General features: G+C 50.8%; 1 protein-coding gene across 3 annotated transcripts in view; it reads right to left on the bottom strand.

Annotated features, from left to right (window-relative positions):
• The window catches only part of NTN1 (netrin 1), a 207,820-nt gene that overhangs the window by 65,994 nt on the left and 114,960 nt on the right, over positions 1-26,866 (bottom strand). For all 3 annotated transcript variants that reach the window (XM_070479088.1, XM_070479086.1, XM_070479087.1), the window contains exon 3: positions 5,610-5,798. In XM_070479088.1, coding sequence (XP_070335189.1) covers positions 5,610-5,798 — 189 coding nt within the window. The remainder of the gene's footprint in view (positions 1-5,609; positions 5,799-26,866) is intronic.

Genomic DNA, 26,866 nt, shown 5'->3' with positions numbered 1-26,866 from the left:
TCTCAGCTGTTTGTCCACTCCTCCTAGGCTCTGCTTTTCTTTCTCCCAGCAGTTGCTAAGGAGGCACAAAAGAAGACATGTTTCAAGTTGCAGACCTCTCTTTCCCCTGCCACTTTTGGATGAAGGTGCGGACAGCAGGAAGTGGAAGGGGGAGCCCCGGCATCCCAAACTGGGTTATTTAACCCTCCATGATCTATTAATAGTTAACTATAGTCTTCCTGCAGCTGATTTACAGGCAAAAGTTTCAGGTCCTACAGATGTGTGTGTGTGTGTGTGTGTGTGTGTGTGTACAGATGTGTGTGTGTGTGTGTATACAGATATGTGTGTGTGTGTACAGATGTGTGTGTGTGTGTGTGTGTGTGTTGTCTGCACGCACTGGATGCACAGAGCCGGCAGGCAAGCAGGGGCTGGATGGTGGGGGAGGTGCCAGAGCACCCGGGTGACATTGGGGACCAGCTCAGGCCTTGCATCCGCCTTTCAGCCCGAGGGCCCTCAGATGCCGCGGGTCTTTCTTAGCGGCACCTTCAGAACTGCACCTGGACACACCCAACCCGTCCCCATCTTGTCCGCTGAGCCCCCCAACCCCACCCCTGGCTGCAGCTGCCAGGATCCCAGCTCTGCTGTTCCAGCCGTTTATCAGTTTTGCTCCCAATATTGAGGATGTGCAACAGCATTAGGGCAAATTCCTCAGGCCCTGTGCAGTCTAGCGGGAATCAGCTTTCAGGTCTACATGAGGGTTGAGCCCCTCGAGTGAGAGGGGCCAGCTGTCCCAGGCACCACGCTCACAGAAAGAACTAAGGCCTCGGGGAGCCTGAGCAATGGTCTTCATGTGGTGTGCACGCTGGCAGTAACCGTGGCTCTGGTTACTCACTTTTCCTCTGCTTGTACCAGTGACTGTAACAGTTCCTGGTGTGGCGTGCACGCCCTGTGCCAGACACCTCCTCTACATCATCTCATTTAATCAACACTGTAACACTTGGGATGAGGGATTATTATTATTATTGTTGCTGTTGTTAAGTTGCTCAGTCATGTCCAACTCTTTGCTAACCCATGGGCTGTAGCACACCAGGCTTCCCTGTTCTTCACTATCTCCCAGTGTTTGCTCAAACTCATGTCAATTGCATTGATGATGCCATCCAACTATCTCATCCTCTGTCGTCCCCTTCTTCTCCTGCCCTCAATCTTTCCCAGCATCAAGGTCTTTTCCAATGAACCGGTTCTTCGCATCAGGTGGCCAAAGTATTGGAGCTTCAGCATCAGTCCTTCTAATGAATATTCAGGGTTGATTTCCTTTAGGATTGATTAGTCTTGCTGTCCAAGGGACTCAAAAGTCTTGTCCAGCACAATTCTAAACCATCAATTTTTTGGTGCTCAGCCTTCTTTATGGTCCAACTCTCACATCCATACATGGCTACTGGAAAAACCATAGTCTTGACTAGATGGACCTTTGTTGGCAAAGTGATGTCTCTTCCCTAATATTATTTTAATATGTATTTATTTGGCTGTGCTGGGTCTTAGCTGCATTGCTCAGGATCTTGGATCTTCTCTGGCAGCATGCAGAATCTTGAGTGTCAGCATGTGAACTCTTAGTCACAGCATGTGGGATCTAGATCCCTGACCTGGGATTTAACCTGGAACCCTGCATTGGGAGCAGGGAGCTTTACCCACTGGGCCACCAGGAAAGTCCCAAGAAGGGACTGTTATTATCCCCATTTTCAGACGGGAAAATTCCTAGCCTGGGGCTGGGGACCACCTGCAGCTCTTCTGGTAGCAGAAGCTCCTTCCCAAGTAATGTCCCTGTTAAGGGGGGCTGTGGGGGAGAAGCACAAACATCAGGAAGCTTTTCTGCTCAGACTGGGGTCCCCTGGGGGGCTACAGGCCCACTGTTGCCCACAGCTTCCGAGGACTCAGGCACGTTCTCAGCGGCTTGCGATGAGCCACGATGACTGTGAACTTGAAGGGCGCAGGGCAATGACGGCAAGAAACAGGCCGCTCTGAGCTGGGCGGGCGATGGATGCGGTGGGTAATTTCTCCGTTCTCATCACAATTCAGTTCACGGGAGACTCCTGGAATGTCTTTATCCATCACAGATGGTTTGAGGAGATGATAAATTAATATCATTTAAAGGGAGGCCCGGCTGAAATGGTTAAATGGTAACGTCTTCTTTGCCTGCTCTAAAGAGAAAGAGCCCCGAGTCCATAAAGAAGACAAATGGTAAACAAAACCGCCTATCCCTCTTTACAGATTCCAGGACGAGTATCACTCACACACCCTTCTGCAGAGAAAGGGGAGAAACTCATCTCGTCTGACTTTGTATAGGACAACAGCCCAGGCCATAATGAGGCCTTCCCAGGGCTGTGAAATCGCGCTGAATAGCAGAGAGTGCAGCCGCCTGCTCCCTGGGCATGTTGACTACAGCCCTTTGTATGCACTAGCGCTGCCAGCCCCCATCTGGTTCCAAACTAGGGGAGGGGAGAAAGAACCCAACAAATTTGTTGCTATGAAACTTCCCTTGGGGGGATGGCATAATGATGCTTGGGACGGAATGCCCTTGCTCCAAGCTGTTCTTGTCTGGGTCCACCCCTGCTCTCAATTGAACAAGGTCAGGCGTCAGCCCATCACCAGCAGTGTATGGGTGGCCTCAGCCCCCTGCTCGGGGCTCCTCCCAGGCCCTGGGAAGTCAGGGGCTCAAGGGGCCCCCATGGCTATTTCCAGGCACCCTTACGTCAATGGCCAAGTTGAGTCAAGAGGCACTGCTGGCTGTCCCATTTTCCCCATGAAATGCATTTGAGACAGAGCAAAGAAGTACAGCTTTCACCCCAGCGCTACAATCTACATGATTCTGGAAGCCTCTGAAAGTGAACCATCAGGTTCAGGGATCAAATGCTGCCACCAAGGGAACCATTTCCTTAAACCATCCAGCCTTGGGAAGACAAAACAGTGGAATTTTCCAAAGGTGATGAGAGAGACCCCTGTCTGAAGATCTCGAGGGTACACATTCCCCTGCCAGCATCTGAACTATAGCTGGTTCCCCCCAAATCTCAGGGTCTTTCTTTGGTGGGGGAACTGTGGACTGCAAATTCCCACATCTCTAAGGGGGTAACATCAGGAAAAAAAAAAAAGCTAAGGGGAAAGATGGAGAACTTTCAAGAGATGCCTTTCCTCACAGTGAAATGGCAGGACCTTTCAGGCCACATTCTTCTTTTCACCAATCAGAGAGCATATCTTCCATGTGTTGTCTCTCCTCACCAATCACGAAGCAGAGCCCTTCAGGCAATGCTCTTTCTCACCAATCAGGAGGCAGGATCCTTGAAACACTATCTTCCCTCACCAATCAGGAGGCAGGATCCTTGAAACATTGTCCTCCCCTGCCAATCAGGAGGCACTGAGAATCTCACTTTTCCTAACACATTTCCCCAGAAGGATAAGCAAGTACTCTTTTGAGCAGATTCCATCCCTATATTTTTTCCCCTTCCATGGGTCCTTCTCTGAGTTAACATCAAAGAGGTTGCTGTCCAGGGCTGGGAGGAAAGACAAAGCCATCCAGGCTGACCAGAGCATTTGAAAGAAGACAGGACCCCACCCTCGCCTGCCTGTATCTGTTTCTCCTGGAAAGCAGCACAGGAAGCCTGCAGCTCCACACCACTGAACCAGAGTGGCAGAGCCCCAGAGGGTGGTCTGCAGGTTCCCAGGACCCTGTGGCCTTCCGAGATCTCACTCTGAGCAGTGTCAGGCCACATACGGCCCTTGTCCCTCCCCACAGCAACAAAGGAAAGGGAAGAGATGCAGATAGCAAGATGACCAAGGCCTTGCTCCTTCCTGACTCTCCAGGGGACATGCCTTTCCTTCTCTGACGGCTGAAACTGGCACTACAGGAAGTGACCACTGCCCTTCCAAGCAGAGCCCAGATCTTCTCATTCAAGGGCACAGGGCTGCCCACCTGACTGGTCCCCGTTGAGTAAAATTTTGTGGCCAAATCCCCAAGAAATCTATGTGCAACCAGTTGTTTACAAGACCCTGACTTCAATTTCTTCTGTAGAAAAAAGACAACAAAACACTTGGGCACAAGGCACTGGCTACCTTCGAACTACTTTCTCTGAAAACCCAAAGCCCTCCTTCCCTGGTGCCCCTGCCTTCCTGCTACTGTGGCTATTTCTTGGGTACTTTTTCCCAGGTCAGCTTTCTCAATTCCTGGTCAAACTCCCTGGGGCTTTCTCACCTGGATCGGTGGTTTCTAACATGGAAAACAGCCCAGCTACCTTAATGCTTAAATTTCTCTCGGCAACCACCAGAGGCAGCCTTAGGTCCACAGAACTGGAAAGAGACCTTGTGTGAGGGAAGCCACCCTCTGCTCATTTGGAATCTCAGGGATTTCTCTGGGAGAAGACAGACTAGGAATCTGTTTTTTAGAGAAAAGCATTCTGCACCAGCAGGGCAGGCTGCATGGGCCCCACACTAAGAAGGGCACAAGCTAGGCTGAAACTCGGCTTGCCATTTTGAAATTCTTAGCAATTTCTGAACAAGAAGAAGTCCCATATTTTCATTTTGCACCAGGGCCCACAAATTATGTAATCGGTCCTGCACACAAGTGCCCAACATCTGGTGGATTTCCTGTTAAGAAGATGATACTCTAGCTTCATCCAGGGCTAAGCAGTAGCCATAGAAGGACTTCTCTGCTGCAGCTTTTCATCCAGGCCTAGGTTGGCTGGGGTCTCTCCTGCCTCAGGGTCTTTACAGACCCATGTGAGGATCCCAGCCACACTGGCTTGTGGCCCAAGAGCCCTCGGAGATGAATATCTTCCCAGGAAGGCAGGCTCTCGGCAAGCAATGTCTTTAGGCCCCAAGTTTTGGATCCAGAGAGCCTTGGTTCCAGGAATTCCCAAAACCAAATGCATGTAGGGGAGTTGGGAGGAGGAGAGGAGAACTTCTCCCCTCCCCCATTGTCACTAAATTCCCTGGCATTTCATCATCTCCTTGGAGTCATCTGATCATGGCTTCATTTTTGTTAGTGGGAGAAAACAAACAGCACAAAGTTAAAACATTACCATTTGCTTCAGTGAAAGAAAATAGAGACCCCCGTCTCCCTTTAATTTTTTGTCCTGAGAAGTGAAACTATTTGCAGGTGGATTAAATGCTGCTTCTGAGCCCCTGCCTCTCACCCCACTTTCCCCCTCCCCAAGTTGCCGACATCTGTGAAGGTGCGCATCTGTGTGAGTGTTGGGGCTGGAGGAGGTGGGGATGGGCGCACACCTCCAAAGAAATGCATCTGCGAGGTTTTGGTGAAAGAGAGTCCTTTGTGCCGAGAGTAAGCCGGGCGAACATGACCCCCGCCCTGCGGTATGCGGCACACCTGTGCGGACAGAGGCGGCGGGGCGGGGCCTGGGAGCCCTGCACCCTCGCCGGGATTACCACCCCCCTTTCTTCTCCCAGAGTCGCGCCTCCACCGCCCCTTTGTTCTGGCTTACACCTCCAAAAGGCGTGCATGCATGCGATGATCTCAGCGTGGGGATAAGAATAAAAGAGGAGGGGGAGACAGATAGCTAGACAGACATACAGACAGATATAGATATAGAGAGGTAGAGGTGGTGCCCGGGCCTCGCCCCGCCTACCTTTGCAGGCCTTGCGGTGGGTGATGGGCTTGCCCAGGTCGCGGTAGTAGCCCTCCTTGCAGTAGTGGCAGTGGCGGCCGGCCGTGTTGTGGCGACAGTTAAGGCAGACGCCCCCGCTCTTGCGCCCCGACAGCTTGTAAAGCTCCATGTTGAAGCGGCACCGCCGGGCGTGCAGGTTGCAGTTACAGGCTGCGGGAAGCAGGGACACGGGTCAGGAGGGGGCCACCGAAGACCCTGGACATCCCCTCCAGTTCCCCCTCCTCCACAGTCTGACCTCAAAGCAGCCTTTCCTCTGGGAGCTTTTCCTAGGCTCCCCTGTTTGCATCCATCACCGCTATGGACCACCTGACTGTGCCTGACCCATCGCCAGGCACCTGCTTCCCTCCCCATGGAGATGGTTCAATTCCTGCAAAGGATCCCCACCCCCACTCTCTATCTATCCCCAGTCAGAGTTGGGATGTGCAGCTGGCATCCTTATGCCCAAATCCTGCTTGTTATGGGCTGAACTGTGCCCCTCTCCCACCCTCCATTCATATGCTGAAGCCCTAACCCCAGAATCTCAAAATGTGACTTCTATTTGGAGACATCCTGGCAGACAGAGGGCTTCCCTCATAGCTCAGTTGGTAAAGAACCTGCCTGCAATGCAGGAGACCCTGGTTCCTGGGTCGGGAAAATCCGCTGGAGAAGGGATAGGCTACCCACTCCAGTATTCTTGGGCTTCCCTGGTGGCTCAGCTGGTGAAAAAGAATCTGCTCATAATGCGGGAGACCTGGGTTTGATCCCTGGGTTGGGAAGATCCCCTGGAGAAGGGAATGGCTACCCACTCCAGTATTCTGGCCTGGAGAATCCCATGGACTGTATAGTCAGACACCACTGAGCGACCTTCACTTCACTGGCAGACAGAGGACATACCCTAGAGATGGGGCCTTCAAGGAGATGATTATACTAAAATGAGAACATTAGAGTGGGCCCTAGTCCAACCACTGGTGTCCTCTTTTTATAGAGAGGAAGTCTGGACGCACAGAGAGGTGGCAGAGGTGCAAGCCAAGGAGAGAGGTCTCAGGAGAAACCAGACCTGCCCACACTGATCTTGACTCCAGCCTCCAAATTATGAGAAGTACACGTGTGTTGGTTTAAGTGCCCCAATGGGAGGCATTTTATCACGGCAGCCCAAGCAGATGCATGTACTGCTTCTGAGCATCACTTCTACCCGTGCACACTCTGCACGTCTTTGAGCTCCAGACACTGGCCTGGACTCTCCTTTTCCCCACCTCCTCCTGCACCATCTCCCCTCCTGCCATCAACTTGCAGAACTTCCTCCCACAGCGTGGTGGCCACGCTCCCGGCAGCCAGGTCCTCTGGACAGGCCCTCAGCATCCCGCCCCTGGCCTTCACAATCCTGCCTAATCCTGCTTTCCTCCGCCTGTTCCCCACACCAGTGCTCCTGTAGACTTTTCCCCTCTGCTCTGATGCTCTCCCGGGTCTGCCTGGTTCACCCCTCACAGCAGTGACCGCCTCTGTGCTCCTGACCCGCAAATCCACATTTCCGGCTTCCGCTTGGAGGTCTTCATGTGGACCCAGAGGCACCTCCCCCAGACCCATTCACTGCTCTCCATTCATCAGACCTCAGACACCGCCCTCCCCCCACCCCCGCCCCACTGAACCCTTCAGGCTCCCAACACTATAACCCGAGCAGAAGTTCTGAGCCCCTGTCTGAGGATGTCCAGCAGTTACTTAAAATTTTTCAGTGGCTCCCCACTGAATAAAACCAAAATCATTTAACAGTGCCTCCAGGGCTCTGCATAAACTGGTTCAGCTCCTCTCTCCCACTGTAGCTCTGCTCAGCCCCCTCTCCTCTTAGGCTTCGGAGTTATCAAACCCTTTCAGTCTCTGGAGCAGGCCGCATGTGAGGACCCCTCACCTGTCCCCTCTGTGAGGACAGGCATGTGCTGCTCCTTCCCTCCTGTGACTCTGCTCTCAAGCCCCCTTCTCATCTGACGGCCTCCTTCCATCAGCCCTTTCTTGGTTTCAATGTCACTTCCAGGCTCATCTTCACCTTCCGCCAGCTCGGCTTACACACGAAGGCTCTGAGCTCCCCAGGCAGCCAGCAGGGCCCCCCCAATCAGCCTTCCTTATGTTACCCTGTGACACTGTTACCTGGTTCTTCTTTAGGCTTCTAACTCGGAGGTATCTCCAGCTTAAATCTGGCCTAATCTTGCACACTCTACAACGTGACTTGCCTTTGCTTTTGTGCTAAGCTTGTTTTAAATAGTTTTTTTTTTTTCCCCTGACTGCACCACGTGGCATGTGGGATCTTAGTCCCCTGATCAGGGATTGAACCCGTGCCCCTTGCATTGGGAGCAGAGTCTTAACCACTGGACCACCAGGGAAGTCCTAAATCACCTTTTATGTATTTGTTAAATATATGTTTAATACCAGACACTTAAAAAACAAAAGCAGAAAGGTTAAAAAAAAAATGCACTCAAATTTCCACCAACTGCTGTTAATACCGGGTCTTTCCCTGCAGGCTTTAATTAACATTTACTCAGCTGTGGAGCTCTTTCTTTCTGACAGACATGGATCATCCATGTACCTCTAGCTTCCCAGCCTATTTTCACATGATGATGAATATTTTTTAATGTCAGATAACATCCTTCATAATTTTGAAAGTCCTCCACTGTGTGAATACACGAAATGGGCTCCTTGGAAACAGAAGTGGATGCAGTGAAAAGCTGGGCCTTGGGACTTCCCTGGTGGTCCAGTAGTTAAGACTCTGGCCTCCAATGCAGGGGGTGTGGGTTCAAGCCTTTGTTGAGGAAGATCCCACATGTGGCGAGGTGTGGACAAAAATTCAAAACAAAAAGCAGAGCCTTCCCAGGTTGGGCAGTTTTTTCCAGCTTTTCACTATTATAAACATTACAGTGGTAACCACCTTTGAACACGCATATGTGTACTCTGCTCTGATGACTGTCATACTGTAAATTTCTCACGGCAGAATTGCTATGTTAAATTTTGGTGTTTTTAACTTGAGATCCCAAATGCCAAATTGCCCTCAAGAAAGGCTGTCCTGGTTTACTCTTCCACGAGCAGGATGTGAAAGCTCCTACTTCCTATATTCTCCATACTGTTGAAAAGAAAAACAATATGCATTTGGTATCAGCATTCCTTTTTTTTTAAGCTTTGCCAATTCATCTGGAAAACACACATGCACACAATTTTAATTTGTATGTCTTTGATGACCAGTGAGGTTGGACATTTCTCTGTGTGTTTGTTTTTCTATTTATATTTCTTTTTTTGTGTATGCACTGCCTGTTCATGTCTTTTGCCCAGTTTTCAAAAAAGGTGGGTTTTTTTCTGATGACATCTATTGAATTTGTATGTTTTACATATCAGTTGCAAATATTTTTACCAGTTTCTTATTCACATACTACTTTGGTGATCTAAAAAATTTTGCCTCTTTCTGATGTTATGATAAACTTCTTTAAATATTCTTCCTAGAGTCACTCTCCAAATGACACACTACTTACAAGTTGAGACGGATGAGGGCTTTTGAGGACGTGTTGTGTGTGATACAAGAGAAAAGACCTCAGCTTAAGCCTGAAGTCTGGAAGAAGCATCTAGAAGCCAAATTAGGCCAAAGAATGACTCCCAAGAGCTTTACAAGTATCCCCTCATCGCCTCCAGCCCTCAGGGCCGAGTTCAACTACATACAAAGAAACCTATTCAGCATTGCCCTGCCCATGAGCACAGGGAATGATACAAGTTCAATGTCACTGGGGACTCACTCAACCAGACTTGTGGAGAGGGTGCTGCTCTGAGGGGTTAAGTAAACTACCAGCCTAGGACCTCTGAGCCAGGAAATGGGGGCCCAGGACTAGAGCCCAGGTCTCTCGGTTCCTGGCCAGTTGCCCCAAAGGAAAGGACCCAGGTCCTTGGAAGAAATAGCTCATCCTAGACCAAGGGTCAGAGTCTAGATCTTTTCTACTAGGACAGAAGTCACAGGGCCTGGCATAGGGATCTGGAAGGATCTCCAGGGTGACACTTCCTCAGGCCTCTGGGCTAGGAGAAAGGCCTCAGGCGCAGCATCTTCTGGTCCATCTCAGAGGCAGATGCTAAGCTGATATTCACATCTGCGAAGTCAGCCCAGCTGTCCCCTGTGACCTCCTGGGAGCTCATCACCCCGCTTCCCCACTCCAAGGGAAACCTCTGGCTGGTATCTCTCTTCTGCCTTCCACACACCTTCCACCAACCGAAGCTCTTCCCAAACAACTGGTCACACAAAAGAAAGCTCAGAGACTGAACATCAAAAGGCAGGGGTCCCCCGCCCCCCTCCCTGTCCCCCCTCCTCCTGGAGTTGTCAGGGGACACCAGTGACCACTGCCCACACTCAGGCTTCTGCAGAGCATTTGACGGCTTGTTTTCTTTTCTCTTTGTTTTATTTTCTCTGCACAAATGGAAAAATGCGTCGGGCCAAGCAGCTCACATCTGGAGCCCTCGGCAGCACACAGGGATGTCGCCCGGCTCCCAGCCTGTCCCCTGCCCCTTCCTTGGAGAGACACCTTAATCCCTCACGCCTTCCTGTTTATCTCCTGCCTCTCTTGGAGGCAAAAATATAGGGTATTAGTTCTGTTATCAGATTTCAAGGCGGGAAGGAAAGGGGAGGTTTGTGAGAACGGAGAGGTCAGCCCGGGAGACCAGGGAGGGCAGAGGGCAGCAAGCACTGCTGCACCCTGTCCAGGGGGTCCCCCCAAGGGAGCTGGTCTGGCCTGCACCCCAAGCACCATGCCCTCCTTCAGCTGTTGCGTGGAGATCGCCAAGGACACTTCACGGACAGCTGCATTTCAGACCCAGAGGCATGACATGGGGACATCGGGACGGAAGAAGGAGGAAGCGAGCTCCTCACACACCACCCAGCAGGGAAAGAGTCCCAGGAGATGGGGACCCATTTTCCTCTCCCATCGAAAGGTCCTCTAAGCCTCTTCACACATACCTGTCACCACCATTCCTTAAGCTTCTATGAACTTCTCTCACCAACCTGAACTGTCTGAACCCTCTCCACCTCCAGATGGTTCAATCAACACATTGGTAGGTGCTCCAGCTTTGTGCCAGGTCCTGCGCCACAGGCCCTGAGGGAGACAGGAGCTCCTGGTATCATAGATGGATGGGGCAGATGAGCAAGCTCTTACATAAAGTGGGACAAATGCTCCCCTCAGTGGGGTTGGTTCCTGGAGGATGGGGACAATGTTCATCCTTATATCTTCCAGCCCAGAGCAGACCTCGATATACTTTCATTGTACAAATGAGAAAAAGAGAGAGTAAAAATAAGGAAGCAAGAAGGAAGATGGATGGATGAATGGATGGATGTATGAATGGATGGATGGACGGATGGATGAATGGGTGGGTAGATGGATCAATGAGTGGGTGGCTGAGTAGATGGACACATGGATGATGGATGGGCTGGTGGGTGGGTGGGTAGGTGGATGAATGGATGATGGGTAGATGAATGGATGAGTGTATGGGTAGATGGGTAGGTGGGTGGATATATGGATGGGTAGGTGGATGAGTAGACAGATTAGGTAAGTAGATAGGTAGAAATATAGGATAGGTGGGGGATTGACACCCTCCACCAAGGCATAGCCTTGTGGCATTTGTGATATTTCTTGTGGCTTTGAACTCCTTTAAACTTGTCCTGCTGCTTTAACTCATTGATTTTGCTCCTGTCTGCTCAAGAACTGCAGTGCTCCAAGAAGAAAAACCCGCATTAGGCTGCCCTGGACTCCTCCTGGGACCCCAAGGAAGGCCTAGTAAGACCTCACACACCATGGCGACTGAATCTGCACCTGTTGGTTTGATAACAAACCTGTTGGTTTGTTGGCTTTACCAGTCACAGGAGCTGGACCTCTCCTGAAAGGCGTGATGTGCTAAGCCCAGTTCCCCCAGGGCTCTCCCAGGCCCTGGGAGAACCCAGCACATGTTGCTAAGCTGGATCCTGGTCCTATCTCTCAGAGACTCAGGTCCTGGCTCCCCTGAACGCCATGTGGCTCAGGGGGAACAGGATGGGCCTTGTTCAATGGGTCCCCTCGGAGTTCTGAGCGCAGGGTCCTCCCCACCCTCCCCACACACAGGGTCCATCCTAGCATTCTCCCCTGCCTTCCAGGTCAGTACTTCTGAGAAAAGATGCCCAGGTTAGTCTGGCAGCACAGCAGGGCACTCTGGACTCATGTATCTGCAACTAAACTGCCCCAAATAACCAGCCCCTGTGTGTTCCACCCACAGGCTGGGGGCTTTGTTTGCAGGAAACAGTCCCCAGCTTTGGGCCACCTGAGTGCCCATAGAAGCACAGCTCTCAGACCTGCCATGAGACCTCTCACTCATTACTAGTGAGACCAGCCCCCCAACTGTCTGATCCAGCTGTCCCTCCATCTGTGGACCATCCCATGAGCAAAAATGGAGCAAAGGGCAGTCACCACTTTTGCTGGTTAAGCATCCTTCTGATCAAAGATTTCAACATTACTGTCATTTTAGACCTGTGGCTTAAGTCACCTGCTTCAAATTCGAACATCTCAGGTGTCTCTCCAGCTCAGCTGAGCGCCTGACGCTTTTAAGCAACCTGATGTCAACATTTCAACAACTTAAACAGGATGGACGCATTTCCACATGTCCAGGCTACTAGGGCAGGTGTGGACACGATGGGCACTGATAGGGTTGTGGGGGGAGGGGCTGCCTCCATCACCAGTTCCTTTGCTAATCTGGTCTGTGGCTGCCAGGTGAGGCCCACAAGACCTCCTCAACCACACATGAAATGTCCAGAACATTCCAGGTTGGGGATTAGAGCCGTGGTTCTCACCCACGGGCCATTCTGTCCCCCAGCAGACATCAGACAACGTTTCTACAGACATTTTTTGGATGTCACAACTGCCAAAGGAGCTACTAATCAGCATCTTGAGGACAGACACCAAAGTCCTACCCGGCACAGAGCAGGCACAGCCAAGTCATCTCGCCCCAAATGCAAGTACTGCCAAGTGTGAGAAAGCCTGGGTTAGAGAGATGGTGAATCCCTCAGCCCAAGGGTAGGGGAAGCTTTACATCCTTGGCTGCTGCCTCTAACAGCAAACTGCAGCTTCAAATGCCACCCAGGGAGCGGCAGCCATTTCTTCCTTCAACACATGCCAGCTGAAGCCTTTAAAAGGACCAGATTGTGGTGTAAGCAGACAAGACAGAGATCTGCCCTCAGGGTGCTTCTGTCTCAGAAGAGAGCCAGACAGCAGTCTGGTAACCACACTGTAGACCTGGAATTTCCAACTGTGCCTAGAGCTTTGGGAGCTTCAAGGCTAGTTCAGTGGTAAAGAATCCACCTGCCACTGCAGGGGAAGCGGGTCGATCCCTGGGTCGGGAAGATCCCCTGGAGGAGGAAATGGCAACCCACTCCAGTATTCTTGCCTGGAGAATCCCATGGACAGAGGAGCCTGGCAGGCTGTAGTTGAAAGGATCACAAAGAGTCAGACACAACTGAGTATGCATGCTAGAGCTATAGGGGTACTAATGCTCAGGGAGGCCCTTCTGCTGAGACCAGATAGAGACAGCACGACCTGAAAAAAAAATCAGAGGACAGACAAGTGTTCTTGCCATGGCTGCAGATGGAACCCCCTGGGAAACCTGTTCAAATGCAGATTCTGATTCAGAAGGGCCAGGAGGGGCCTGGGAGTCTGCATTTCTACCAGCCACCCCCATGCCCCCACCCCGGGCGCTGCTGCTACTGCTGCTACTGGTCCACAGACCAGCAGCGAAGGTTAGTGGAATCAGAACTAAATTGAAAAGAAATCAGTTGGAATAGAAGCCCCTCTGGAGAGAGCGCCCACGGGGAGGCAACGGTGGCGTCTGCGATGGAGCCTTGGGGGGAGGTCTGCTTTCAGAAGAAACTTCCGAAACGACTGGTTCAGAATAACAAAAATATTTGAGAGTTATTTTTAAGAATTTGGGGTAGTTTGTATTTCCTTTTATGTAGTCTCTCTCTACTCTACTTGGTATACTGTTTATTTAGAAATTGTTTGACCCTTGTTTATAAATGTTAAGTATTCCGCCCCCAGGGGTGGCTTCTCGGAGCCCATTCCAGCTTCTCCCGAGTTCCAGCTTCTCCCGAGATGACCAGGCTAAGCTGTCATGGCCCCCACACACCTGGCTCCCACCAGCACCTGGGGACACTGTGCTGGGCTCTCCAAGGGCTTCATCCAAGACCGGAGCCGAGGCAGAGCCCATCCAAGCATTTCTGGGGCCCCCACCCCTTCGTGTTACAGACGAGCTGGGCATGAGAGAAATGATCACTGGCATACGTCAATTTGCAAACTCCAGACTATAGGTTTCGTTTTTACTAATGGCAAATCTGGTAGCTCACAGGTTTATTTACTCACTCAGTTGGTATTTTCTAGGCACCTACTACATTCCAAGCTCCAGGCAAGGGGCTGTGGTAGCACAGTGGGCAGGACAAATGTGGTCCCTACCCTTGCAGAGTCTTCGGGGATACCTGGTCTATGAAAAAGTCTGGTCAATGCTGCTGTCAGCTCACTGCTGAGGACTACCCCTTCCCTCTGAATACAGGGCTTAAAGCTTGTCACCTGGACATCAGCTGCCAATGTGACACGGTGGTGCCCAGCTGGGGTGAGCCAAAGAGGCCGTGCAGCTGCTAAGAGACTGGAAGCATCTCATGGGAGCCATTTGGTTCCAGCCAAGGCTCAAGGGCTTGCAGTCATTTGCAGAGTGCATTGCGTTGTGTCCAAGTGTCAGCTTCAATCTGAACTACTGTTGAACGCACCACCTAGACACAGCCAGGAGGACTGAATAACTCGCTTGTCTGGAAGAAAAAGCCAACAGCCCAGGCTGGGTGTGACAGTGCCCAGCTGAGCTAAGGATTAATGCATGGGACTCCAGGGGGTTCTCAGAAAGAAGATGTGACACCTAAAGACATGAGACAGGACCACCAATGACAACCCCCACTGGACATTGCACACTTCTGCACGAGGGCTTGTCCATCTCTTCATTCAGTAAATATTAACAGAGCCCCTTAGATATGCCAGCCTCTGAGGTGGGAAGCACACCTGCAACGGGACTGACCCTGCTTCACTTTGCTTGCTCAAGACTATGTATGGTCCTCCTCCTTTCTCTTGAGGTTTGCTTTTCAATTCAAGGAGCCACTAAACCCCTGCAAAGAACCCAACGTGGGACGGTTCTCAAACATGAGTGTGTAGAATCACCAGGAGCGCCTGCCAAAACAGAGGCAGCTGAACCCCACACCCAGGACTTGTTCAGTAGGCTGCAGGTGGGGCATGACCACCTGTGCTGCTAACACCATCCCAGGTGATGCTGATGCTGCCCACCCCAGGGCCACACCATGAGGACCACTGGTTCAGAACGTGCAGAGGCAAAAAAAGATGTGTGAAGGCAAAGACAGGACCTAGAACCTCACACTTTAGTGGAGTTATGATTGTTGTTGTTATTGTTGTTTAGCCACTAAGTCGTGTCCGACTCTTTGAGACCCCATGGACTATAGCCCACCAGGGTCCTCTGTCCATGGAATTCTCCAGCCAAGAATACTGGAGAGGGTTGCCATTTTCCTCCTCCAGGGGATCCTCCCAACCCAGGGATCGAACCCATGTCTCCTGCAGTGGCAGGCAAACTGTTTACCACTGAGCCATCGTGATTAACTCAAAGTGGCATACAATGAATACAACATCACAAGGCTGCACGGATGAGAGGCAAGAGAACTGGAGCTGATTTCGGAGAGCAGGGACCTGAGTGCTGGTCCTGGCTCTGCAGCTCAACCAGGTGTCCATCACTGGAAAGCCCCCTGGCCTCTCTGAGCCTCTGTGTTCCCATCAGAAAAATGAGGACATTGGACCTGATGGTCTCCAAGTTCTTTCCTGGCCCTGAAAGTCTATGGCTGCGGGACACCAAAACTCCTGGAGGTTAAGGGGCAGGTTCCACCTGGCAGGGATGCTTCTGGGAGTTCAGGAGGAGTGTGCTCCAGCTGCAAGCAAGCCACAGGGGTGGGACTGAGTGGGTCAGGTGGCAGGAAGACCATTTTCAGCCTGCAGGTAGGTCAGAGATGAGGCATAATGGTACCATGGCCCTGAGGGGGCTCCTGCAGACTGTGACCTTGACCTTGTGGAGGTGATGGGGCATTCAGCACGGGAGCAGCCTCAGAAGGGGACTGGTCGACAAGAATGGTAACCACCTGCTCCATAAGGGCGGACTCTTCAGGGCTCTGGGCAGAGAAAACCATTCTGAGGGAGAAGGTTGGGTGGAGAGTTGATGCAGGAATCTTGGTGAAAGGATTTCCAAGAGGGCTGTCAGCAGTGAGGAACTTCCCTGGATGGGGGGGCCCGAGAACCCCCTTGAAGCTGAGTTCTCACAGCAGGGAGTCCACCGAGCTTTCTGGAAATCTCTTTGACACCTTCTCTTAGGAGACAGAAGGCCTGCCAAGCCACAAAGCTTTTCTTTTTTTTTTAAAGCTCCAACTTGAAAACAAAATCTCTGACCCCAAACCTGTGCTTTATCTCTGATATCAGAAACAGAACGGACAAGAGGTGGATCAAGGTGTAAGAAAAAAGAAAAAGAAAAAAAAAAAAAACTAGAAAATGCTTTCAAAACCCAGTCCCCAGTGTCCCGTCCAGGAGGCTGGAGTTCCCAGCGGCCAAGGCGGGCTTTAGATAGTTCCTGATAAAGTCCCGGGAGAGAAGTGGCCTGTGTTTGTCGAGGGCTTAGAGAGCTTTAGCCGCGTCTGCACACAAAGGGGCCCTCTGTCAACAGTCCTTCAGGCCACTAATAGGGCTGAACAAACACCAGGGTAACAAGCTCTTCACACCTGTGGGGCTTGGGAAAGGCCGGGTCCCTTTGTCAAGACAGCGAACAAAAGAGCTGCTGGGAGCTCTCGCCCCCACCCAGCCAGACCCTCCTGGGCTTCTGAAGCAGGGCCTGGGGTGGGGTGGGCGGGGTGCAGACATCTGAGATCTGCGAGCAGAAATGTGAACTCCATTCGGGCAGGGAGACAGTGGATTAATGCGATTCCCGGGCACAGGCGACAGCGAGCAGACCGGAGGGGGCCTTTTGAGGGCTGCGCTGGGGCCTTGGTGGCGGGATGCAGGGTCGCAGGGTGAGAGACCGAGTGGCTTTCTCCCCCGAGGTCTGTGAGGGCGACCGGCCCCTCCCCAGGGGACCGCAGAGAGCCATCCCTCGAATAGGCTTGACCTCCCCGTCACTTTTTCCACTAACTTTTTTTTTCTCTGTAAACATCGGAGCTTTTTCTTTCCCCTGCCCTTTTTTGGCTGCTGCGCCTCCCCCGAAGGCTTTGAAACGATCCTTCCTAACGTCTCCCAGGCTTTTTTTTTCTTTTCTTTCTTTTTTTTTTTTTGCTGCCGAGGAATAACTCAGGGCTCCTACCGCACAAACATCCTCCTCTCGGAAATGCCGGGGAGGCTTCGGTGAGCCCCGAGGAGCCGTCTCAGTTCTTTTGTCTGCAGTTCAGTTCCTCACACCCTCGCTTCCCAGGGCCCCACCCAGGCCCTCCCTCGGAGACCTCAACCCCGGGCCACTGTGTGTTCTTCCCAACTCTAGTTGGGCCCTCCCACCCCAATTCCCTCTTCCAACCCTCCTCTCACCTTGTCACTACCCTGTTCTGGAGCCTTCCTCAGCCACCCACTGACTACAAGATGCCAACTCCCCTGCCCTCAAGGGTATTGGTTTCAAAAGAGAGGTCTGGAGCCTAGGAGTCTTTGCTTCTCGCTTATAACAGGGCCCACCCCGTGTGAACACCCCCGCCCACCCCCGGTCACGCCCAATAGGAAAATGGCACGTCATCCTCCAAGGGCAAAAACAGCATCTCAGGCTGCTGGGGGCTTCCAAGTTTTTCTAGTTTACCCTCTTGTCACAGAAGAAAGGAGAAAAAACGAGGCCCCGACCGGCAGAGAGACCTTGCCAAGGACCTGGAACTCGTTAGGGAGCTCTTTCCAGACCTCCAGCACAGTGAGGTGGCACGGCCGTGGGCAGGAAGAAGCTCGATAAACCCCGTGGTTGCTGGAATTCATTTCCCAAGGCCGAGAGTTTTCAAAGGCGAAGAGATGGTCTAAGCAAAACTGTCCCCACCCCCCAAGCTCCGCTCCCCATGAGATGCTGTTTCCTCCCAGCCTCTCCACCCTGCCCAGATGCCTTGTCTAGCAGTGGGGGGGCTGCCTTCCAGCCTCCGCTCCCCAGAGGTGGAGCACACGGTCCCCAGGCTTTATTAACAGAGAGAGGAGGGCTGATTTGCCAGTTGGCCAAGTCTGGCCCCTGGCTCCCCCCACCCTGGAGTCATTTCCCATCTGTAACGGGTCCCGTAGCTGAGTCTGGCACATGCCAGGCGGCAGCCTCCAGCAGCAATGGGAGAGGCTGGCCGTGAGGCGCTTTAATGACTTGCAGCCGATTCTGTTCCCCTGACACCAGGCAGGAAAACATGCGACATTCAGTTCCCGGGATACCTTCCCCCATGGTGCCACGACCCTGCGCTTCTCTGCTGGACCAGTTAATTGAATTCGACTCTGCAGGTAACTTGGACGCGGGCTGGAAGCCTGGAGACCATCCTTGGCTGCACCCTACACTGTTCCAGGGGATGCAACCCCGCATGCAGGACCACGGAGATTCCGGCTCATGGACAGGGCCAGGCTGAAGCCGGGGTCCCCACAGACCCTCTCCTGGTCAACACCAACATGCCTTCTGGTCTCCTAATGTGCTCTCCAACTAGGGTTGCCAGACTGCACAAATAAAAACACAGGACGCCCAGTTCAACTGGAATTTCAACAAGCCCTTGTGAGTGAAGGTCTATGCCAAGTACTGCAGGGTGGTCCTATCTCCGTCACCCTCCAGATCCCCATCAAACTTGTGCTTCGCCCAAGACATGATTTGGCACGACAAGCTTTTATCAAAGGTGGCTCTGATCTTCTCGGCATCTGAAAACCCCCAAGAGGTTAAGAGGGTCCCCCAATTCGTCAGGACCGGGATGGGGGGCATTCGGGCTTTTCTGAACTTCAAGGGCTGTCTGATTCTCCAGTTCCTGTGTGGTCCATGCCAGCCTGTCCTGCCCTAATCACTTCCTCTTCTGCATCAGCTCCATAAGAACAGAAATCCCTGGCCTGAGACCATGAAGAGAAGTGTGAGAAGGGAAAGACCCTATCCATCAGAATGCTACCAACCGGGTTTCTGGGACTCCCTAATCAATAGAAATTGATAAAGAGGTCAGACAAGGAATTCACACAAGGATTTACTGGGACTGGAGCTGCAACACAAGGGGCTGAAAACAAGTAACTAGTGCCCTTATTCGCTCTTTGTGGGGAGCTTGTTCCTTATATGGGGTGAGGGGAGGGTAGGTCCAGGGATCAGGCTAGAACACCTTTGGTGGATGTGAAGGGGGCATGTGCAGTGCCCTGCTTTTGCTTCCGGCTCTTCAGAAGTTGCCTCAGGAGTGGCCGTTTGGGTTCTTTTGGTCTTTTTGTATCTTCCTGTCCATAATCTGCACCAACTGCACATACAAGCAGTTATTTTCAGTCCCTTATGATTTCTTCATATTTTGTTGCTGAAAGAGACATCTGTCCAGGTGCAAGCACTGCGGCAAAGCGTTCCAGGTCCCAGCCCGTCTCATGATGACCCAAAAAGTGTTTTTGATGGACACCACCACCAACGCTGAACAGACAGGCCACTGCTCTGTCTCCACCAGGCTCTCCAGGGACCCGGTGTTTCCCAGCATGCCCCAGTATCACATGCGAACAGCCCCCATGGAATCTCACCCCCGTCCAGGAAAAAACAGGAGGAGGAAGGCAGTTATGATCAGAATGGTCCAAACTTTTTATCCAAAAAAAGGTCATTTTCATCAGGACACGATTAAACTCAGGGCTGATTAAACCCTGAACCCCAAACCTGAATCCAGTTATTTCGATCAAACCAGTTGGTATAGTTTATTTAGATGGACTGGTCACGTGTGGATGCTATCCAATTAAAGACTTTTAATACCAGCTCACTGCAGAATGTGGGTGGCCTACCACAGGACAGACAGAATGACCAAGAACAGCTGATTCCAGCCGACCTGGAATGGGCCGCCCCCAGGAGAGTGATCTTGCCGTTCTGGAGGCATTCAAGAACACAGACACAATACAGGAGATTCTGGCTCTGAGACAGAGGGTGAACCAAATAAAGTCCCTTCCTACTCAATGAGTCTAAGAGGAGACATGGATCCACTGCTGGGCTGGGAGGTCCTTCCAGGTTTGAGACTCTAACTGGAGTCATAAACATTCTTATACATGATTTAGTGGAAGGGGTGTCCTGAGAAGTCCTCCAGCCTGTAAATGACCCTGAGTGAGAAGGAGACAGCAGAAGAATTTCCCTGTGGGCAAACCTTGGGGAGTTAACTTACAGAAAATAAGTCCAAATGGTCCTTCTGGAATGAGGTCCCGTGTTATCAGCCATAGCTAGGGAAAATGGCCTGGGGACATGGCCACCTCTCCCTCATAGATAGAAGATAGCTCGGCAGCTGAGCATCTTCTAAAAGGGCTCTTGGACACTGTGTTGGTAAATTGGTACAGTCACTATGGAGAATAGTATGGAGGTTCCTTAAAAAACTAAAAACAGAGCTACCATATGACCCTGCATTCCCACTCCTGGGCATATATTTGGGAGAAAAAAAAAAAAAAAAACATGATCTGAAAGGATACATGCACCCCAATGTTCACTGCAGCACTCTTTACAACAGCCATGGCATGGAAGCTACCTAAATATCCATCAACAGAGGAATGGATAAAGAAGATGTGGGACATATATATGATGGAATATCACTCAGCCATTGAAAAGAATGAAATAACCCAATCTGCAGTAACATGGATGGACTTAGTATCATACTGAGTAAAGTAAGTCAGACAGAGAAGGAGAAACAGCCTATGGCATCCCTTATATGTGGAATCTAAAGAGAAATGATACAGATGAATGTACAAAACAGAAAGAGACTCACAGACTTAGAGAACAAACATGGTTGCCAGCAGGAAGGGCCAGTTAGGGAGTTTGGGATGGGCATGTACACACCTCTATATGTAAACTGGATAACCAACAAGGATCTACTGTATGGCACATGGAACTCTGCTCAATGTCATGTGGCAGCCTGAATGGGAGGGGGGCTTGGGGGAGAATGGATCCATGTTTATGTGTGGTTGAGTCCCTCTGCTGTTCACCTGAAACCATCACAACATTGTTAATCGGCTATACCCCAGCACAAAATAAAAAGTTCAAAAGGAAAAAGAAATAAATAAAAATAAAATAAATAAATAAATAAAATAAATAAATAAATAAATAAATAAATCAGCACAGCAACAGCAGGACAGCGATGGTTTGGCTACAAAACCAGCCACTTTTTCAGGGCCTCAAAGGCTTTTGGACAGACCGATCTTCTGCAGAAATGCACCAATGCAGCCATATGCAGCTGGGATCTCCGTGATGGCTGGTGCCAGGAAGTTCTGGTTGCTGGGCATTCTAAGCATCTCCCCTGGATTATTCCTAAATTATTCCATCCCAGTGGCTTGTTGGCTCTCTTGTACTTAAGCTCCAAGCCAGAATCCCACAAGAGATTGGCCCTTACAGGCAAAGAGAGGGTCCTGTGATGAGGGAGGCCCTTCGCTCTCCTCCTCCAAATTGTTTTGAGCATCAATAGTGTGGCCAAATGCCTCGCTCACGAACAAGCTGAGAGACTCTGCTGCACTGCTCTGTCTCAGTACCCAGGGGGTAAGGCTGCTGAGGGTCCAAACCCCATGGAGTTTCCAGCCCCCTAACCAGCAGGATTCTGGGGCAGGAGACAGCTGAGCTCTTTGGCTGCTGACTTTAAGACCAGGTCCCAGAGTGTTAATGTGAAAGTCTGTCCCCTCCTTGAGACCCACCTGTAAGCGGGCAGGAACATCAGTGCGAGAGCACTTCCAGAGGGGGTGAGGAAGCCCTGAGGGTTACAGGAAGAGGAAGACAGGCCTCCATGCCTGGCTGTGGCCTGAAGGATGAGGTTTAGGTATGGGAGCAGAGGGCAGGAGGCCAAAGTTGAGGTCAGTACCCCAAAGGTAGGGTGGGGACTTCCGTGATGGTCCAGTGGTTAAGGATCCACCATGTAATGCAGGGGACAAGGGTTCGATCTTTGGTCAGGGAACTAAGATCCCACAGGCCATGGAACAACTAAGCCCACGTACCACAGCTACTGAGCCTGCACGCTCCAGAGCCTGCATGCCACAACTACAGAGTCTGCATGCCACAAGACCTGATGCAGTCAAATAAATATTAAAAAAAGAAAAAGATGGAACGGCTTCTACCTAGCCATCGAGATATACTTCAGTCACTAGACAGTGACAGGTGAGTCTCTATGCACCAGGGTAGCACCAGACACCCACAGTCTTGACTCCTTCTATCCTCCCTGGAGGCAGGGATCGTGAAGTCCTTCCTGGCACCTTATACTAAGTGGGATCCTCCCTCACTTCCTCATCTGTGAAGCAGCACAACCCTCAAGGCATGCCATGAAGGTGAGGGATGCATGTGCAAGAGTGCAGAGGCATCTAGAAGGGTCCCCAACCCTACACAGCCCAAGCTGCCCGACCAGTGACTTCAGAAACCATCTCTCTGAAAAAGGGACCCTCCTACACTGTTGGTGGGAACATAAATTGGTGCAGCCACGAAGGAAAACAGTATGGAGGTTCCTCAAAAAACTAAAAATTGAGTTGCCAAATAATGCAGCAATTCTACTCCTAGGCAAACATCCGGAGAAAACTCTAATTTGAAAAGATACATTCACCCCCTTGGTCATAGCAGCACTATTTACAGTAGCCAAGACACTCCAAAATCACTGCAGATGGTGACTGCAGTCATGAAATTAAAAGATGCTTACTCCTTGGAAGAAAAGTTATGACCAACCTAGAGAGCATATTAAAAAGCAGAGATGTTACTTTGCCAACAAAGGTCCATCTAGTCAAGGCTATGGTTTTTCCAGTAGTCATGTATGGAAGTGAGAGTTGGACTATAAAGAAAGCTGAGTGCCGAAGAATTGATGCTTTTGAACTATGGTATTGGAGAAGACTCAAGAGTCCCCTGGACTGCAAGGAGATCCAACCAGTCCATCCTAAAGGAAATCATTCCTGAATATTCACTGGAAGGACTGATGCTGAAGCTGAAACTCCAATACTTTGGCCACCTGATTCGAAGAACTGACTCATTGGAAAAGACCCTGATGCTGAGAAAGATTGAAGGCGGGAAGAGAAGGGGACGACAGAGGATGAGATGGTTGGATGGCATCACCGACTCAATGGACATGAATTTGAGTAAACTCTGGGAGTTGGTGATGGACAGGGAGGCCTGGCGTGCTACAGTCCACGGGGTCACAAAGAGTCGGACACGACTGAGCGACTGAACCGAACTGAACTGAAGACACGGAAGCAACCTATATGTCCATCAACAGATGAATGGGTAAAGAAGATGCAGTACACGTATACATGGAATGCTTCGTTGCTGTTCAGTCACTAAGTAGATTGGACATCCAATCTACAACCCCATGGACTGCAGCACACCAAGCTCCTCTGTTCTTCACTATCTCCCAGAGTTTGCTCATTCATGTCCAGTGAGTCAGTGATGCTGTCAAACCATCTCATCCTCTGCTGCCCTCTTCTCCTTTTGCCTCAGTCTTTCCGAGCATCAGGGTCTTTTTTCCAATAAGTTGACTCTTTGCACCAGGTGGCCAAAATATTGTAGCTTCAGCTTTGACAATAGTCCTTCCAATGAATATTCAGGGATTTCCTTTAGGATCGACTGGTTTGATCTTCTTCTTGTTCAAGGGACTCTCTTGAGTCTTCTTCAGCACCACAATTCAAATGCATCAATTCTTTGGCGTTCAGCCTTCTTTATGGACTAACACTCACACTCATAAATGACTACTCAGCCATAAGAATGAAATCATGCCATTTGCAGCAACATGGATGGACCTAGAGATTACCAAGATGAGTGAAGTCAGAGAAAGACAAATACCATATAATATCATTTATATGTGGAATTTAAAATATGACACAAATGAGCTTATTTACAAAACAGAAACAGACTCGCAGATAGTGATCAGACTTGTGGTTGCCAAGGGGGAGTGGGGTGGGAGAGGGAAGGACTGAGAATTTGGAATTAGTAAGATGCAAACTAGTATATTTAGGAGGGATAAACAACAAGGCCCTACTGTATAGCACAGGGAACTATATTCAATATCTTGTGATAAATCATAATGGAAAAGAATATGAAACTGCATGTATATACATATACATATATGTATATATATAAATACAGCGGAAATTAACACAACATTGTAAATCAACTACGGGCTTCCCAGGTGGCACTAGCGGTAAAGAACATGCCTGCCAATTCAGGAGACATAAGATGCGGGTTTGATCCCTGAATCAGGAAAATCCCCTGGAGGAGGCATGGCAACCCACTTCAGTATTCCTGCCAGGAGAATCCCACGGACAGAGAAGCCTGGTGGGCCACAGTCCATAGGGTCGAAAAGAGTCAGACACAACTGAAGCAACTTGGCATTCACGCACACATACAGAACAACTATACTTCAATAAATTTTTTTTAGAAACTATCTTTTTTATGCCTCTTCCTCTTCACTAGCGACATGAAGAGAAAGCTAGCACAAGCTTCCTTGCTCTTCAAAACACCCCAGAATGTATAACTTATCTATCTTCATCTCACTAAAGGAAAGCACAGAATAAAAAAAGGTGGAGGACCAGGGCCCTAATCTTATATACTTTATCCACTCAACGTTTCACAGAGAGTGGGTCAGGCAGGCACCCTTGTGCCCATTTTCCAGATGAGGATGCCGAGGCCCCAGGCTTAGCCTCCATGGCTTGCAGAGGAGACTGGATGGAACCCTGCTTGGCTCCAGCTCGGAATCCTGGCATCGTCCTGCTTCCCCAGCAGCAAACTGTGGGGTTTGGCCCGGCCACCCGGACCTCCGCCGGTGACTTGATTGGCTTTATAACCAGAAGAGAATGATTTAAGGCACAAGTGGGGCTGGGTTGGCTGGGGTGGCTTGGTGACAACAGTTCTCTCAGGTGAAGCCTCTGGATGTCTTCCCTTGCCTTAAAATTAGGGGGTTTGGGAACCAGACAGGTTCCTCGTAGAAGTGGGGGGACGGACCCGCGTGTAAACGCCCCACGTTTCTTGGCCTTGGTGCTTCTGGCTGCTTTGGATTTGGCTAATTCCCCGGGCGTCCTCTGTAATTCCACAGTAATGTGGCTTTAATTGTCCCCAAAGCGGGCCATTCTTCCTTTATTGTGCAGTAAATTTCCCTCCAGAGTTCGGATTTCATGTGCCTGCTCCAGCCGGGGAGCCGGGCGCCCCGCCGGCCCCGAGGGTCGGGAGGCAGCTGTCCTCACCTCACACAGGCCCCTCGTGCTGGCTGCCGGCCCTTCTCTGGCCTCGGCCGGGCCAGGGGGCTCGAGGTGGCCTGGGGCTGCCGTCAGGCCCCCGGGCGGGCACACTGGCAGGGAGGCGGGGGCACTGGTCTGTGGTTCTGTCTGGAAAACGAATTAACTAACAAATGCAAACAAGCTGCCTCGCCGGGATTCATTAGGCCGGAGTTGAGACTGGGTTTCATCCGTTTGTCTCATCAGCACAGAGGCAGGAGTTCAGGGGTGCTCAGAGGGGTGCAGGGCCTGCTCAAATCATCCACCTGGGCCACCTGGGCCAGACACCTGCCTCCCTCCCAGCCAGCTTTGCCCATCTGGAGTGAAGATAATTACAAGCATCCCCTTATCAGATGAGATAAGGCTTGTAAAACACAGTGAGGAGGGTGAGACACAAGAGGTGCAATCCTGTCTGTCGCACATGAGCACGTGTACTTGACCTTGGATGTGTTTGTTAAGCTCTCTGGGTCTCAGTTTCCTTACCTGGATGAGGACAATAAAGGTGCCCACCTGTTAACAGCAGCTAACACAGGGGGACAATGCTGAAGTTAACATGATCGTTCTGGTAACATCCTTCCAGGCACCCATGGAAAGTCCGGACTCAGGGACACAATGCTAAGAGATGGTCGGAGCCCTGGGTGGATTCCTCACGGGGAGACAGAGGCAGAAAGCAGTATGCTCACAAATGGGGTCCCCTCAGGGGAGAGACCCTGTCCCTTGAGAAGCAAGGCCGGCTCTTCTCCAAGGGCCCCTGAGGTTTAAGATACACTGTTCTAGCAGTGGACGGACACAGTTTGTGCTCAGAGGGTTTTTTGTTTTGTTTTTGTTGCTGTTTTCTTTTTGGGGCTACGTAGGTGTTAGCTGCAGCACTCAGGACCTTTCACTGGGGCACACAGGCTTCGTTACCACGCAGCATGTAGGATCTTAGTTCCCCAACCAGAGATGGAACCCACGCTGTGGCCTCAGCACTGGAAGGCGGGTTCTTAACCAATGGACCACCAGGGAAGTCCATGTGCCCAGAGTTTTAAGGGATTCTCACTGTGACCATTTTTCCTCTCTGGAACATAAACCATCTAGAACAGAGTCAAGAACAACACAAAGGGGAAAAAAAAAATCTCTAAGCAGTCAGAACGGTGGTCACCACTTTTCTCCACTAAGATGGATGCTCTTTAGTCCCAGAGGGTCCCCCTCCAGATTCTCCTCTCTGTTCAAACGGAATTCTAACACAGCAAGAAGGGGGAACAGGAGTTTGACAGGGAGGCAGAAAACAGAACAATAGGCAAGGTAAGAGCCTCAAGCAGCTTGAGGTGCTGTTGGGCTGTTGTATAAACAATGCCACCTCTTCTTTATCCATTCATGTCAGCGGACATTCAGGTTGCTTCCATATCTTGCAGTCAGAGGGTAAGCTGCTATTTCACTCATACCTGACATTGATGGCACAGAGTCTGGGCATGAAATAAAGATACTATCCTCCTGTACCCTGGGTTTCCCAGGTGCCTTAGGGGTAAAGAATCTGTCTGCCAATGCAGGAGACATGACTTCAATCCCTGGGTCCGGAAGCTTCCCTGGAGAAGGAAATGGCAACCCATTCCAGTATTCCTGCCTGGAGAATTCCACGGACAGAGGAGCCTGGCGGGCCACAGTCCATATGGTCGAAAAGAGTCAGACATGACACAGCAACTTTAACAAAAGCAAACAACTACTGTACTCTATAGAGTACTGTACAGTAAAGTGCAGAAAATGCACACACGTGACAACGTACACCAGACACATGGA

The sequence above is a fragment of the Odocoileus virginianus genome, chromosome 17 (genome assembly GCF_023699985.2).
Source record: "Odocoileus virginianus isolate 20LAN1187 ecotype Illinois chromosome 17, Ovbor_1.2, whole genome shotgun sequence".
Lineage (NCBI taxonomy): Eukaryota > Metazoa > Chordata > Mammalia > Artiodactyla > Cervidae > Odocoileus > Odocoileus virginianus.
This window is presented reverse-complemented; position numbering and strand designations above follow the sequence as displayed.